Source organism: Cebus imitator, unplaced genomic scaffold, assembly GCF_001604975.1.
Source record: "Cebus imitator isolate Cc_AM_T3 unplaced genomic scaffold, Cebus_imitator-1.0 Scaffold267, whole genome shotgun sequence".
Taxonomy (NCBI): domain Eukaryota; kingdom Metazoa; phylum Chordata; class Mammalia; order Primates; family Cebidae; genus Cebus; species Cebus imitator.
The window spans coordinates 2,724,734-2,741,525 of NW_016107582.1; the positions used below are offsets into that span (position 1 = coordinate 2,724,734).

General features: G+C 39.3%; 1 protein-coding gene across 3 annotated transcripts in view; it reads left to right on the forward strand.

Annotated features, from left to right (window-relative positions):
• SLC24A2 (solute carrier family 24 member 2) overlaps nucleotides 1-12,565 on the forward strand; it is a 277,206-nt gene extending 264,641 nt beyond the window's left edge. For all 3 annotated transcript variants that reach the window (XM_017500645.2, XM_017500646.2, XM_037728523.1), the window contains one exon: nucleotides 3,691-12,565. In XM_017500645.2, coding sequence (XP_017356134.1) covers nucleotides 3,691-3,940 — 250 coding nt within the window. In that variant the 3' untranslated portion in view covers nucleotides 3,941-12,565. The remainder of the gene's footprint in view (nucleotides 1-3,690) is intronic.
• Nucleotides 12,566-16,792: the final 4,227 nt, after the last annotated feature.

Genomic DNA, 16,792 nt, shown 5'->3' on the forward strand with positions numbered 1-16,792 from the left:
GTTTCATCATGCTGTCCAGGCTGGCCTTGAACTCCTGAACTCAGATGATCCACCTGCCCTAGCCTCCCAAAGTGCTAAGATTACAGGCATAAGCCACCGTGCCCGGCCGATATTCTAGATCTTTTGAAAGCCAGAAGGTAAGATTTGTTCTTGCAGGGAAACAAACGTGACCTCTCAATATGAATAATGGCTAAAGTGGATCAGATTGGGGAGAAGTGCTGTGATCAATACCATTTTATTTAACTTGTCAAAAGTAAAAGTAGTCTGACAAATAACCTTGAACATCAGTACCCTGGGAAAATAAGACATAAGATGTTATCATTATGTTCCCAGGAGTACTGGGCTCCTAACACTTGAGTTTGGAACCTCACTAAAAGCACCTACTTTCTCATTAAATATCTTGAATATTGTTCTTACACCTTTTCATGACCTTAATATTTTTCATACATTGTCTACCATGTGCACTGTATATACATTTTTCTCCATTTAAGCCACACAATAATTCTATTAGGTATGTATTATCACCCCTATTATTCAGATTAAAAACACTGAAGGGGCCCAGAGTTCACACAACTAGTAAATGAGGTAGCTAAGGTTTGAACAGAGTCTGTATTATCAGTGGCAGCACTCTGTGCATAAAACTCTGCTACGAGTGTCCACTATCTGAACCACACGTGAGCCCTCACTGCAGAGCTCTCCGTGCTTGTCTGACTGAAAACCCCTGACTTATCCTTTCGTGATAATTTAAATCCTGTTTTCTCTGATTCTCCTGGGCCTGACTTCGAGGTTCTTGCCCCTATCGATTCTCTGTATATCTTATTCTTGTCGTGGTGTATCTGCCTGCTAGACTGTGCATCCCCAAGAGCAAGAAACTCATCAGGGCTTACTACATTGCTATGCTTGGTAGTTGTTTGACAAATGTTTGTGGGATGGATGGATGAATAAATGAATGAATGCCTTAAAAGGTATATGTTTTGAAGGAAGTTGTCCCTACTGTAAACAGCGTTTATCAAATCTGTGGTCCATATATTCATAGTAGTGTTCTTGGACAATCTCTTGTAAAAAAAAAAAAATAGTAATGTTCTATAGTGTGTTATAAAGAATTACAAAATGCTTTTTGTTCATTATTCTTAAATTGTATACACACACACACAAATGGAAGTTTAAAGAAAAATCACTCCTAATCCTATTACCCAGAAACAATATGTATGTGCTCTTCCATACATTTCACAAAGTTTTCTTAGTAAAATATTCAGTTTTGTCTTCTTGGAAGGCTTTTATTTTTCCATTTTAAAGCAATATATGCCTGGCATAGAGAGGCATCTGTGAATAAATTAGTAAATCATATCAGCCATTTTTCTAAGACTATAGCTCTAATAACTAACATTTTGTAGCTTCAAATATTCCCTCTTGATGTTTTGTTTTTCAGCGGGTTTTTTTAATTATCATTTAATAGGATTTTCTTTAATTTTTTGCTGTGAGAATGTTGATGAACACCTTGATGCAGAAAAACCTCCTAATTACTTTGTTAGGATAAATTCCTTTTAGCATTATTAATGAACTAAATATTTTGGACATCTTAATGTCTAATGATGTATTTTGTATATTTCTTTTCCAATAAGTTATTTCCCAAGAATTTATACTAGCTTGTAACATTTTTGACAATAGAGTGATGTCATTAACAATATATTAAGTGTAAAAGTTTCTTCATAGCTTTGCCAGCATTTTCCTTATGCTTCTAAAATTAACATATACTCAGATTTAGAAAATAAACAGTAACTCACCACACTTTTTTAATTGTGTATTTCACATGATTGAAATTACATTGCTTTTTGTGCATATGTATGCATCTTTCATTTTTAGCTTAGAATTATATTATGGTTATTTTCTTGTGTCATTCTAAGCTTGTGATTTTAAACAGCTATACAATATTACATTTACTTGCTATTTAACTAGTTCCCTAATATTAGAGGTTATTAGAGATACCCAGTTTTTTATTATTCAAAGTAACATTGAAATGATCATTTTTCTGAGTAGTTTCACCTACATTTTAAGTGAGTTTTATACTTAATTCCTGACAATTGAATTGATAGAGACCAAAAGGCATAAAAAGTGTAATTTTCCCCAAAAGGTTTTTGCAAGCCATTTGTAGTGCTATCAAACTCAACTTCACTAGAAGAGTGAGTGAGAGTGAGAGAGAGAGAGAGAGAGAGAGAGAGAGAGCACGCGTGCATGCGCATTTTAATAAGAATAAAATGTGTTTCGGTCTTTTCTTTACAAGAGATGGAAAAAGAGTTTCCCGTACAAGTTCCTGTCAATGGCTCTCATTTTGGCATCATTCCCACTCTCAGGCCCTCCCCTTCCCTTTTCTGACTTTTCACTGCCGACCCCAGGATGCCAGGGCTGCCCTCTCTTGCTGAGAACTGGAATTACCCCCTTGTTCCCTGGCTTGGAACCCCTCCCCGACAAGTTCACATAAGCAAGCACCTCCTGGCCAGCTTCTAGTGGGCAAAGTGCTTGTACTGATCCCTGCAAGGTAGTCACATCAATCACTTCAGCTTGGCCCAGGTTAACATATGCACCCAGTGAGGGGCTGCATGTGCCAGGCCTGGAATTTCAAACATCTACACTTCATGGGCTCTACCTTCCAATTCCCTCTCTCCAGCAGAGGAGGCAGATAAGTAAACTCACTGCCCCTTTCACTCTCATTATTTCTCTTCCTTTGGAGAACGTAATGTTTCGAAAGAGCACCTCCTCTTCCACACCCTGAGACTAAGCCAAAACTGAACCTCACTTAGCTATTTCTGTCATGCAGAAGGCTCGGCCAGCCAAGTAGGATCTCTTAGCCACCATGCTATCATTAGGCTGGTGAGCAGAGCCGGATGCCTATCACTAGCCACTTGACAATGTCCATGTCCCCTGAGCCCTGCACTTCCAGCCATCTTCCTTACCCAGAGTTCTAGTCAACTCTTGTGGTATCCTGGCAACTAGCTTTCCTGAGGGCTTTCAGAATCACCACTCTGGATAGGAAACATAGGATATCCTCAGATTTTAAAAGCTGAATGAAAAGGGAGAAAACAGGTATAAAAATATAAAGTTTTTTTTAAACACACATCAAAAAATGGAAGACACCGTCTTCCTTAAATCTTTCAGAAAGACCAATTTCTCATCAAACCATTGACAACGTCTTTCCCAGAATAAACTTCAGACCCCCACCACTGTCATTTGATTTTACTTGCCTTTAGACTGTTAAGTCGTTGCTATTCTTTGTCTCCATTTTTTAATTTTTTTCCCATTTTCACCACCCATTTCTATGACTTTTTTATACCTGCCTGCTCCCTTCACCCTGTGCAAATCCTGCTATTCACCTTTTTGGGACTGAAAGCAACATTTTAATCTCAACTAGGAAGGAAACAAAACAATTTCCAATCAAATTCACAAATGCAGAAATCACCTACAGCAGTCATTTCTTTGATGTCTGACTGCTCCCTCTGTTCTGAATTCAGTCAGGACATGGACAAAGGCTTTTAAAGTCTGGGCCCGCCACACCCGAGATATAGTGAACCTAATGAGACATGCTTTTCAGATTAGAGTTCCTGAGAGCGTAATGTTTGGTTGTTTGCCTTCTTCAACGTGTCTGACTACTCCTTGTCTTCCCACTCCCCTCTGCCCTGCTTTGCTCCTGCACAGGCTCCCACTGCCCTGGCTCCTGTACACCATCCTTCACAGATTCCAGCCAGTGGCTGTCAGCAGCAATGGCCTATTCTGTGCCATCGTCCTTCTCTTCATCATGCTGCTCTTCGTCATCCTCTCCATTGCCCTCTGCAAGTGGCGAATGAACAAAATCCTGGGCTTCATCATGTTTGGCCTCTACTTTGTGTTCCTGGTGGTGAGCGTTCTCCTAGAAGACAGAATTCTTACATGCCCTGTCTCTATCTAGCAGGAAAAGCCATATCTTGCACCAACAGCATGAATGGTCCCTCCCCACTCTCGGCTCTTGGCTCCTTGACCTCTTGAGAAGAGGCAGCTGGCACATAGCCCTGGGTGCCAAGTGTCCCTCCTTGGTGGATTTGAGGAGAGATGGATTCACACTGGGCCCATTCACTTCACAGGCTGCTTCCACCTTGCCTACCAAAATGACTTCACATAAGAGACAAGAGAACCATCATTATGAGGCTTCTCCCCATTCACCACTGACAGGTACTCCTCGCTGGTCGGAGGTACATTCGATGCAAACAAGGACAGAGGCTCTATATATATATACCTATAAATATACATATTATAAATATACGCACATGAACACACAAATCCTGCCTGTTCCTGTACTATAGCTCTCCTTCCATACCTATAGATTAGTACATACCTGTAAATAGACACAAAGAAAAATTATATATATATATATAAAATCAGAGATATATATATATATATAAGTACAAATGCATCTTTTCAGGGATAGCTCTAGTATATTTATAGTACTTATTTGAAGAGGGGCATCAACCTGCAGTCTGGGCTTTACCTCTTAAGTGCAACAGGTGAACTAATGGAACCAATAGACAAAGGTAGCATTGTGGTGACCTTCAGCTACCTTGGACTTGCTGAGATCCTGCCTGGTAAGGTAGATGGTTTAGGGAAATAGTTTGCAGGGAGGAGGGCTTAGTGGAGAAGGTCCATAGGGGCCCTGAGCTGAGCCTTCCAAAACATTCCCATAAGCAAAACAGGGAGAATATCTGCCCACCTCCACCGGAGTACCCTGACCGAGAAACTCAGGGTACTTAGGACAGACAGAGATTAAAAACCCAGACCAGGTGAACACTGGTTTGGGGAAGCGAGGAAGTAACAACCAGGGTTGGGTTTTTTGTTTTGTTCTTATATTGTCGCAGCATGCAAGTAGAATATATGACTACAAAGCAAATTAGTGCTTTTTCTAGGACAGCAAGACTATATAAACTGAACCTGTATTCTTCCAGCGCATGTCCCATTATCATCAAAAGAAGGTGGGTAAACTTAGCTGTGATTGTCATTTAGATATATTTTGATGCTAAGGGCTGCCAAGAGAGCTTAGATGTGCGATAAGAAACCATCCAGTAGAGGTGCTTAGTGGGCCTTGCCACCTAATGGGATGTAAGGGCATAGTTCTTTAAAACGTTTTCTAATGTAGTCATAAAGGGCTGTAGTGTCTGCAGAAATCATTATTCCCAATAGCACTAAATTAACTCTGCTTGGGTTGAGGCAGCGTAGAGATGCTTGGAAAGGCATTTGCACACTCAGTGCACCCCAGGAAGGTTTCTGAGTGCCAGGTCAAGTTGTACCAGGACCAGGCTTTGGTTAAAGTTCTTGTAACATCTATGTCTCTTCTTCCATCAGGACTCCATCTAGAACTCTCTCTAGTTTTTAGAGTACACTGTATTTGATAGCTTGAAATTTGTGTAAGGAAGCTATTCATTCCAACAATTTGATTTCTTGATTTTGCTCGTTACATGGAATATTTTAATTTCATGCATTCAGTGCCCCTAAGTTCTATGTGACATCTTATATGATTTCTAAGATCTATGTCAGTAGAAAATAAAACCAGCAAGGGGGAAAAAAATAGGCAAACTAAATCAATGAAGAACCGCGTAGATTGCTTATACCCATTACCGAGAGAGAAAAAAAAAAAAAAAAGAGTGCTTTTCATTTATCTAAGTCATGCTTTTCCTTAAAATCAATTGAAAAAGTGAATCAAGGATGGGTCATTATTCTGTACCCATCCTAAGTCTAAGTTGGTACATATGGCATGTGGGAAACTTCACCACGTGTGTTCCCATCTCCAACCTATTCTGTCATTGAAGGCTGCTATGATTTTGTTGTGAGCACATACCTCTTAACGTGGGAAGACAGCATGCAGAACTCACAGCGGAGTAAGAGGAAAGGTAACCTGACAGCCCCAGATCAAGCTCAATATTCCTTCCAGAAAACCTCAGCTTACCCCACAGATCATGGCAATAACAGGAAGTGCCCATCATTGCTCTTCACCCAGAAGCAAAAAGCACCTTAAACCCGAGGCCCCCTGGGAAAACAAGAAATCAAGATGGCTGCCGGTCAGAGACTGGCTTTCAAGTCTCTCCAGCTTGGCAGAGTGGGGTCCTCAGATGTGTGACAATGCCTGCCAAGACATTGAAACACCATCCAATAGAGGTGCTCAGTGGGACCTGCCACCTAACGGGAATGAATCACATTCATCGAGGTTAGGACTTAGTCCTGGGGCAAGAACTTGTGCTGCTTCCTTAGAGTGAAAGAATGAGGAAGTGAATTTTACGTTTAAAAACTCCAGTTGTTTTCCCTGTGTATTTCTTGAAGGGCAGCAAAGTTGGTTACTGTATGGATTTTATATTATTGACTGGTGTGTTGTTTCAAAGAAGGTTTAAATAGGTGACCGACTCAGCTGCAAACAGACTATGTAAAACCAAAGTTGAAGGAGCTCTGGTGCAACCCTCTTCTTATTTCTGATCCTCCCCCTGCCTCCTCACTCCCTCCCATTTACTCCCAGCTCACAGTGAAGGCTGATCCAAGTAGCTGTGGTGCCCTTGGTTTGTCTGGGAGCTCCACTTCACAGGAAGTGTTGTGGTCTTCCATGTGAAATTGCATTTGAGAAGACAGTATTTCCAGCCCACTTCCCACCTCAGTCATGTGCACCAAGCCTGACCTACAGACACAAGTGATTTCACAGCCTGCCCTTGCTTTCCCTTCATTTCTGTGTCTGTGAGTAAGTGGTTATGTGTTGGGCTAGGGTCAATTCAGAGAGATGTGTACTGAGTGCAACAGTGGGTCTTTGAACCATTCAACTCATTGGTATAATTATAAGAACTTTCCCCATTATGGTTTCTAGAGCAAGTCATCTCTAACTCCTTTTCCTGCATGCCTGTGTATATACATATATAAATATACATTTATCTTTATACCAGATCTATATGTACACATATAATATGACTTATATCATCACCCTCTGACCCTATCACATTCAGGATTCTAAAGCAGGGAGCATCAAGTTTGCCAAAGTCAAGGAAAAGGAAAGTCATGCACACAAACCAAAGGGAACATTTCTTCCTGATTTCATAAGGTAGTTTTGTTCCATGCACATATATATATACAAATATACATGTATGTACCCATATTTCCCCACCCTAAGAATATCGATTTATAGCCTTAAGGAAATGGTCAGCCATATCCCTAATGCTGATATAGAGGCAAAGAATACACAACAGAAAATACAGAGCAAAAATTTAGACTGCAGATATTCTCTTTGCTTCTCTGGAGCAGGGTATAAAAGATATCACCAATTCAAGAGCCAACATTGTACTAATCAATCTAAAATAAAATGAGTTGCGCACAAATGATTTCATTTACTCACAGCAAACCAAGCAGGTCTTGCTTGCTGTCACCACCCACCCTCCCCCATACTTCCAAGGCCGCAGAGCAGCTTGGCTCAAACTGACAGTTCCCAAATAGAAACTCGTAAATTGCATCTGAGAATACCCATGCTATCTCCAGCTGCCCTCTGAACCTGACCAGATCCTGATGAACTGAAACTGAAGATTAGATGGTGTTCATGCGACTTCCCAGGACCTAAACCGAGTCAAGCAGTGACAGAGCAGTGCTGTATGCTTGGACTAAGGGATGGAGTTGTTTAATATACTTGGCAGATGCAGCAGAATGTCCCAAAGCCTTGCCCAGGAGATTATAAAAAGAGGCGGAGACTGTTTCATATTCAGGGAAAATGCTTTGTAAGGCTTCTAACAGGTGTCACCTGACAAGGGCCATTATAATGTATTTTATAGGGAAGACATGAATCAGGTGGTTTGGAGCCCTTTCAGCAAAACACAACTGCCTCGCTGATTAGACATTTGACAACATTAACGTACATCCATTCCTGGGCAGGGAGAGAGTCGGCCAACTCCCCACCACTGCACATAGCTTTTAAAGGCCTCTGGACCAGTGAGAGGAGAGAGGAACTGCAAAGGGAGCCCACCCCCAGACCACTCTAACAAAAAGCTGACCAAAGAAATGACACCTGGTAGAGCAGCTGGCCAGATAGAGTTGAAGATGGAACTTGTGTTAAATGCTCTGCAGAAATTACTGCATTGGACCATGTAACAGGGGTCTGATGGCAAGCATTTCAGAACATGACAGTGTGCTTTCCTCCCCACATCTACCAAACACACACCCAAACCCCCCACACGCAAGATTATGTGGATGCCATGCTTCTTTGCACCTGGACAGATTGTTTTTCCAGTAAGTAGGTGGCAGCTCTGTTCCAGAAGAAGAAACGAAGTGAAGCTGTTCTCAGGATGATTTCTGGAGAAAACAACTGTCTCCTGAGGGCATAGAAGTCAATGCTCACTCTTGCTAAGCCAGATCTTCCTTGACCATCCAGCTTAACATTTTTAAAAGATGCATCCTCAACCCCTATACCTCTCTCAACAATATTGTCTTCAATTACTAGGTAAGGCCTCATCATTAAGAGAGGGTTAGGAGAAAAAAATAGAAGAATAAGGAAAGGGAAGAAAGGAGGTATTAATTTCCTAGGATTCCCAAGAAAACAAGCGTCACATTGAAATATATCCCTATGTAGTTTAAAATGGTTACAAATATCAGGCTATGTTTAGCCAATTACAAGAGCCCATATAGTTTTAGATTTAAAAAAAATAAAAAATAAACCTTCTCAAGAAGACCTTGGGAAAGAAAGAAAACCCTGCCCTGTTCCACCATCTATTTACAGTTAGGTCTCTGATTCTGCCTCTATCTTTGTGTTTCATTTTTAATCTCACAGCTTCATACATTTTGAAATATATAGCAAACAAGAAAAGCAATAAGGGAACTACTCAGAACCAGCTCAACCCTATTACTTATTATTCCACCATGGCAATACTCCTTTCAATTCACCAGGAGCTTTGGACCCGCACAGGCTGTGGCATGTAATCACCAGGAGCAGGTAGGAGTCTGTAGAAATCATAGGCACACTCATGTTTGCTCTGGAAGGAATCTGTTTTCCACGCTGACTCCCCCAACTCATGTACGCGCTGGCATTTTACATGCCTTCCTGTCATGTGGGGTGCCAGCCTTGCTCAGAACTACCCAAACTCCACAGAGGTCCTTAATATGCTTAGGGACAGATTTCTTAACAGTGAGAAATCGCTACAAAGGACAAGTACATCTACAAGTCAGGCAGCATTTGAGAGGCAAAAATGACCCTGCAATTAGGACTGGATAGACAACTGTTTTTAAATTTGCACACGAATAGTGAGGGACTTTATAGATCACCCTATTATCTCAGCCAGAGCACTTCTACTAGATGATTCATTGAAAGACTGGAAAACCTAACTGAATTTGTAAAAACAGACAAACATCTAAGTCTGAAAGAATGCCATGGAGTTTGCGTAGGCTCCCACCAAAGATTTCATTCCATTAAGAGGGTTTGTCTAGCCTATAACCCTAATCCAAAGGATAGTCCTCTTACAGGGCAGAGTCCAGCATAGATGCTGGTGTGACCCAGCTCAATGTTTAACAACCATCAGCATCAGAAACAGTCTCCCTCCAGGTTAACCCAAGCCCCTCCACTTAATGACTTAACCTATTTTTTTTTTTTTTTTGGCAAAAAATAACTGCATCTGGGCACTCTTCACCCCAGACATAGTTAGAAGTCACCACTATGTGACTCTTTACCTATTGTCATTAAAACTATCTTTAGATTTTTCTTTGAGTCTTTTAATCCTCTTAATTTTCCTAGTTCCTCTCTACTAAGCCTTTTTAAATTCTTTATATTGGTCTTAAATGATGAAATCTAATGACTAATCAGGACACAAGGATAAGGTCTGAACAGTGTTGAACTATACTGGATGCGGCATGACCATGAAGCCCTGGTGAAGTCAAGATCACACACTGTTTTTAAGGTCATTAAGTCATAATCTCAGACTCACAAAGGACTCAGAATCGAGGAGACACCACTTTAGATTACTCCAAAACTCTGGGCCTGCACTTACTAATTTACCAAGAGGAATCAATATTTTTATTTTGAATATGGAATTGGGGGAAATAGTTGGCTCTCCACTTATTGACTAGTACTGCAGTATATTCACATCCTTTTGTGTGGTAGGTTGGATAGGACTTTTCTCATTGGCTAGGGTTCACCAAAAGGATGGGAATTTGTTTCTGCATTCTTACATATTCTGCATATTCCTTCATAATGGATCCGTAAGTAACTAAGGCCTTGGAGACTAACAGTTCTCTAAAATACTCAGCTAACCAAAAGAAAATACTTACTTTTTAAATCATGTCATGGAAAATAGAAAAGTGAAAAACGTCTGAAACCCTGAATAAAATTATCTTAAAAATGAAATTACATGCATGAATTAAGGATAGATAACTTCTTGCCATTTAATTAAACAAATCTCCAATTCTTCTCATCAGAATAAAACTGAAGGACAATGGATGCCTTTTGGGTTTTTTAATTTTTTAATATTGCACTTTATAGTACTTCATAAGAGACAATTGTCTTAATTAAAGCCATAAAATACCAATAATACATATATTCAGGGCTTCTGAATATAGTCAGTCAATAAGCAGTCCATGAGTCATTCCTGTTTTGTATTGTTTGTTGTAAATTGGTGTTGATCTGTTCTATTTTTTATTACCTATAATTATTGTTCTAGACAATTCTAATCTACTTATAAATTTTAGATGTGTGGTTTAATAAAACTTTGAAAAATCAAAGAAATTATTCATTTCACAAAAGCATTCTTCATTCTCAAAATAGCTTCTACAGTTTCTTTAAATAGCAAGTTCTAATACTACATGGAAATTATTTTAAAATTGTAGATTGTTTTTCAGGAATCCATTTTGTTATGTAAAGCAAGGTTCACCCATACAGAGAGTGAAACAGATAATTAGCAAACATATACCTGGGAAATGTAGGGTGTGTTTGAGCTTTAATAGAAATACAGGATAGGTCTAATAAGTTTCCTTATAAAAATGGCAGATAGAGATACATAATTTCTTATGCCAAAATTATTAACCTTCCTTGGGAGGACATGTAAAACAGCATACTTCATAATGCATTGGTGTTTTTTCCCCCCTCTCTGCTAAAATACACAATTTCTAACCTAGCATGGTAAACTGTTTACAAACACATATATAAAGTTGTCCCTACAACTAAAACTTTAATGTTTCACTTCATCGCAAATGTTTATATAGTTTTCTTTAACAGACAGGGTCTTGCTCTGTCACCCAGGCTAGAGTGCAGTGGTGCAATCATAGCTCAGTACTGCCTCAAAGACCTGGACTCAAGCGATCCTCCCACCTCAGCCTCCTAAGTAGCTGGGACCTCAGGCACATTCCACCATGCCTAATTTTGTTGTTGTTGTTAAGAGACAGAGTATCCCTCTGTTACCCAGGCTTGTCTCAAACTCCTGGGCTCCTGAGATCCTCCTGCTTTGGCCTCCCAAAGTGCTGAGATTAAAGGCATGAGCCACCATACCCAGCCCTTTTATATCACTTGAGTGAAAGTAAAATAATGACTAAAAAGAACTGAATAGTCTAGAAATATCCACCGGAACTGGGTACCTAAATTATCTACATAGAGTAAACATACTAAATTGGACAGCCCCATCAATTTTATGCTTAAATGGCCAATTTGCCCTAAAGAAAGGGTATCTGAACCAAGGGCCAGTGATACTCCTCTGTTGGAGGATGTTTTGTGATCTAAAAGAGTTTCTCTAAAGGGCTGAGACTCTATTCAGAAGAGGGAGTCTCTGTTACTGAATTGCCCTATTGAGCCCTACATACAAAGTTCATATATAAGCCCTGCATCTAGCCTTGATATTTCTCAAGTCAAAAACCTCCGGAAGCAACAGCTTCCACCTTCAAGCAATCCACAAACTCAAAAAGCCATCAAATTACGAATAGCAAAATTACCTTCCTGATTCAGTGAAGTTGCTGCTAGCACTAAAGGAAAGAGAAATTATACTTTTGTTCTTCAGACATGGTTAAAACAGAGATCATGTTGTCAATGTTGACTCCAACATAGACATTTGCTCTATAATATATAAACTGTCTTTTAGACAGTTTGTGTTAAAAATATCAGAATGCCATTTTTGTAAAGGCTCTTTTTTAGGATGGATGTGGTCTCATGCTTCCTTTGTTCCCCTCCATTTTAAAGGAGCATTGTAACCCCTATCCTCACCCCTACAAAACTCCAATGGATGCACTTCCAAATTACTTCTGTCATTTTGTGTGTGTTGTGTTTATTATGAGCAATTTTCACTGGATGATGGGATACATGGCGATACTATGTCAGTTTATTCTCTGTGAATATGTCTGTACATAGGCAGGAAGCTCTATTTGTACATAGACTGTTTGGAGTATGTACTTCTGTCACTGGACTTCATTCTGATAAACAGCGTTTCTTCTTGTTTCACTGTCCATACCTTTGTGCTTCTACTACTGATCATCAGTTCATAGAATATCACTTTATGTAACTAAGTCTCCTCAGTGTGAAAAATAATAGTAATAAAATTATTGACTCAAAGAAGTACTGTTTTGTTGTTTGGAGTAATTCTTACCTGTGACTAATCAGGACCCTCAGGGTCACAAGAATACATACACTATCATGGAAGTTTTATTGCAGGGATTCTAGAGGACAACAGGGAAGGCAAGAATCACTGTTAATTATATAGATGCTCCTCAATTTATGATAAGGTATGTCCTGATGAGCTTATCATATGTTAAAATATTGTGAAGTTGGCTGGGTGCAGTGGCTCATGCCTGTAAGCCCAGCACTTTGGGAGGCCAAGGCAGGTGGATCACGAGGTCAAGAGATCAAGACCATCCTGGCCAACATGGTGAAACCTCGTCTCTACTAAATGTGCAAAAATTAGCTGGGCATGATGGCACACGCCTTTAGTCCCAGCTACTCAGAAGGCTGAGGCAGGAGAATTGCTTGAGCCCAGGAGGCAGAGGCTGCAGTGAGCTGAGATCACAACACTGTAGTCCAGCCTGGCGACAGGGCGAGACTCCGCAAAAAAAAAAAAATCAAAAAAAGAACAACAAAATACATATATTGTTCAGTCAAAAATGCATTTAATACACCTAACCTGCTGAACATCACACTTTAGCCTAATCTACATTAAAGGTACTCAGAATGCCTGCATTAGCCTACAGTTGGGCAAAATCATCTAACACAAAGCCTATTTTATACTCAAGTGTTGAAGATTTTTTGTAATTTATTGACATTCTACTGAATGTGCATTGCTTTTGAACCATCGTAAAGTCAAAAATAGTTAAATGAACCATCAACAGTGAAGGACCATGTGTAACTACCACTTACTGTGTGCTTACTATTATCATTTGAGCTTTTGAATATCTGTGGGAATATTGTGCACTCAAGGGACCACTCCAAAGAAATGGAATTTTAATCAATTAAATATATTCAAAGTGTACATTCAAAAGACTAGTGTTGCCTAAGCCTTTAAATTCAACCTAAAAGTCTTGTTATAAATCTAGTATTTTATATAAAAACAAGAATTCAGGCCAGGTGCAGTGGCTTACGCCCGCAATCCTAGCACTTAGGGAGCTGTATTACTTGAGGTCAGGAGTTGGAGACCAGCCTGGACAACATAGTGAAACCCGTCTCTATTCAAAATTCAAAAACTAGCCAGGTGTGGTGGCAGGTACCTCTAATCCCAGCTACTCAGGAGGCTGAGGCAGGAGAATCGCTTGAACCCTGGAGGTAATTGCAGCGAGCTGAGATCACTCCACTGCACTCCAGCCTGGGCAACAGAGTAAGAATCCATCTTAAAAAATAAGAATTCATGGTCTCTTTTTCTTTGATTACTTCAGTTAGCTCAGTTTAAAAGATTAAATTTTAAATAATCCAATTTATAAATTCAGTTAATTAAATTCCCTCAGGCACATTTTAAATTTTACACATTTGACATATCTGATTTTCTCAAACACTCCAAAAGTTGGTTTTATCTTGTTCAGGACACAAACCCTTCTCTAGACAAAGAGACAGACTTGAAATGCAAATTGAGTAGGTGTAATTGTTTTCTATCATCCTCAACTCACTTGCAAGCACCAAGTCCACTCTTTTTCATTTTTACTTTGTCTGGGTAGCTCAAACAACATCTTATATAGTCCTTAGCTTTTTAAAAGAAAGCATAACCTACAAACCTAGAAAACAAAATTTTCTAAGCACTTAAGCAATTTCTAAGCAATTAATGTAGTAAGTAAAACAAAATGTATAATAAACATTTCAATACCATTTAAAAACCTAAAGTCTGTGACATCTTTAAAATTAGTATTAGTCTAATGTAAATTATGCATTTCAGATTGCAATCAGATTATCCAATATTCTGAATTCCTTAACACCTTAAAATATCCAAATGATTATAAAACATATCTCTAAACCACACCAAAGTATTAACACTATAAATTTGATTTATCTCATTGTCTCTATTTTTTTTTTTTTTTTTTTTTTTTTGAGACGGAGTTTCACTCATGTTACCCAGGCTGGAGTGCAATGGCGCGATCTCGGCTCACTGCAACCTCCGCCTCCTGGGTTCAGGCAATTCTCCTGCCTCAGCCTCCTGAGTAGCTGGGATTACAGGCACGCACCACCATGCCCAGCTAATTTTTTGTATTTTTAGTAGAGACGGGGTTTCACCATGTTGACCAGGATGGTCTCATTTCTATAACATTTTCCCAGCTTCGAAAAGTCACCCAACTAATGAGCATATTTACCATCTGGAGCAGGATATAATGACTGACGCAAAGTCACAAGACCATTACTTATCATTTAGAGAATTGACCACAGGACCTGACATATGGGCCCTTCATACTGAATTACCTCAGGACATGACACATGGGCCCTAAATATGATGTGTTAATCTCAGGGCCTTGGCTTCCTCATCTATGTAATGAAGATAATACATGTGTCTTCATAATAGAATGATTTATAATCCTTTGGGTATACACCCAGTAATGGGATTGCTGGGTCAAATGGTATTTCTATTTCTAGATCCTTGAGGAATTGCCATACTGTCTTCCACAAAGGTTGAATTAATTTATATTCCCACCAACAGGGGAGGAATAGCAGTGGGTGGGGGGATTGGGAGGGATAACATTAGGAGAAATACTTAATGTAGATGATGGGGTGATGGATGCAGCAAACCACTACCATGGCATGTGTATACCTATGTAACAAACTTGCACAATCTGCCCATGTACCTCAGTAAAGCATAAGAAATAAATTTTTTTAAAGGTAAAAAACAGAAAAAAGTAAATCTTTGAATTTATTTTAAAAAATGAAGATAATAGTATCTACCTCAAATGTGGATGACACAATTAAATGAGGTAATATAAAGTGCTTGGATAAAATCTAGCCCATAATAACCATTTTTAAAACATTTACTATTTTAAGAAACTCACTACTAAAATTCAGACATAATTACTAAAGTATAATATACTAGAAGAGAGTGTCAGATAATTCTGGCCTCATTCTGTTCTTGGAAAACCCAAAGCTTGCCTGGGGTGATCCACACTTCTGGTTCTGACGATTAAGAGTCCGTTTTAATAACATTCTCTAGATTTTGGCCTCAACCAGCATCAAGCCAGCTGGTCTTCAGTACACACGGGAAATCTTTTTCTCCATCTTGAAGACTGCAGTTTTTTGCTCTTGCTTTTGTTTTCCTCTGTGCGCTAAGGGGTAACACGCAGGGGTTTGGAGTTCTCACATGCAAAGTTCTTGTCTCACTACCCTTCCAGGTCATTGCCCAAGGTCTTGAGACTTACAGCCACTTAAGTTGGTTCCATATAGTTTTATCATCTTATTTCCTACATGGCTCAGTTCCCCGTTACTGATGGTTTTATCTTCTTCAGGACACAAGCCTCCTCTAGACAGAGAGACAGACTTGAAATGCAAATTGAGCAAGTCTGTTTTCTATCATCCTCAACTCACTTGCAAGCACCAAGTCTATTCTTCTTTATTTTTACATGTCTAGGTAGCTAAACTAGCCTCTTGTTTAATCCTTAGCTTTTTTAAAGAAAGCCTAATTCTTATTCATGGCTTTTAAATATTTCTTGAACTTGGTGAGCAATAAATGACATACGGAAGTACTTGGGAAACCTGATGTTAATAAATAAAGAAGTTTTGACTAGCTTTTCAATTACTTGAACATAAAAAAGTACTTCTTAATGGCTTAAAAACCATTTCCAATTTTAATATCTTCAAAATTCCCATAGTAATGATTTATACTGATAGTTGGCTTACAACATCTTTATCATGAATGGGTCTTTTTAAATACCACTTTCTGGTTGTCAGAAATATCAAGTTACTGGGGTCCTCATGCATTGGTAAGTTACCAAACATGCAGAAGTCTTCGTACGAAATGTGCTGTGATCAGAGTCCAGACTGTTGGGAAGGCTGACTTTCCGTGTCTCTCCTTATGCAACAATGCGAAAGTTATTACATGACTCTGAATCACCAGTTCCTCACCTATATAATACTATTAAATTACTATATTACCACCCCCATGGGGCTGTTGGAAAGATTGAGTTATGACTACATAAAGTGTCTGGCTTATAATAGGCTCCTTAAAACATGTTAGCTCCCTCCTCCCCACCTCATATGACTTTGAACACTTATATAACCTAAGATTTAGAAAACCTCTAACATGGATTGCTGGTTGGGTTATCTGAATACTTTCTAAGCTTAAAGATTACAGAAATCCTAATTTTCTTCACACTCTAATAACACTACGCC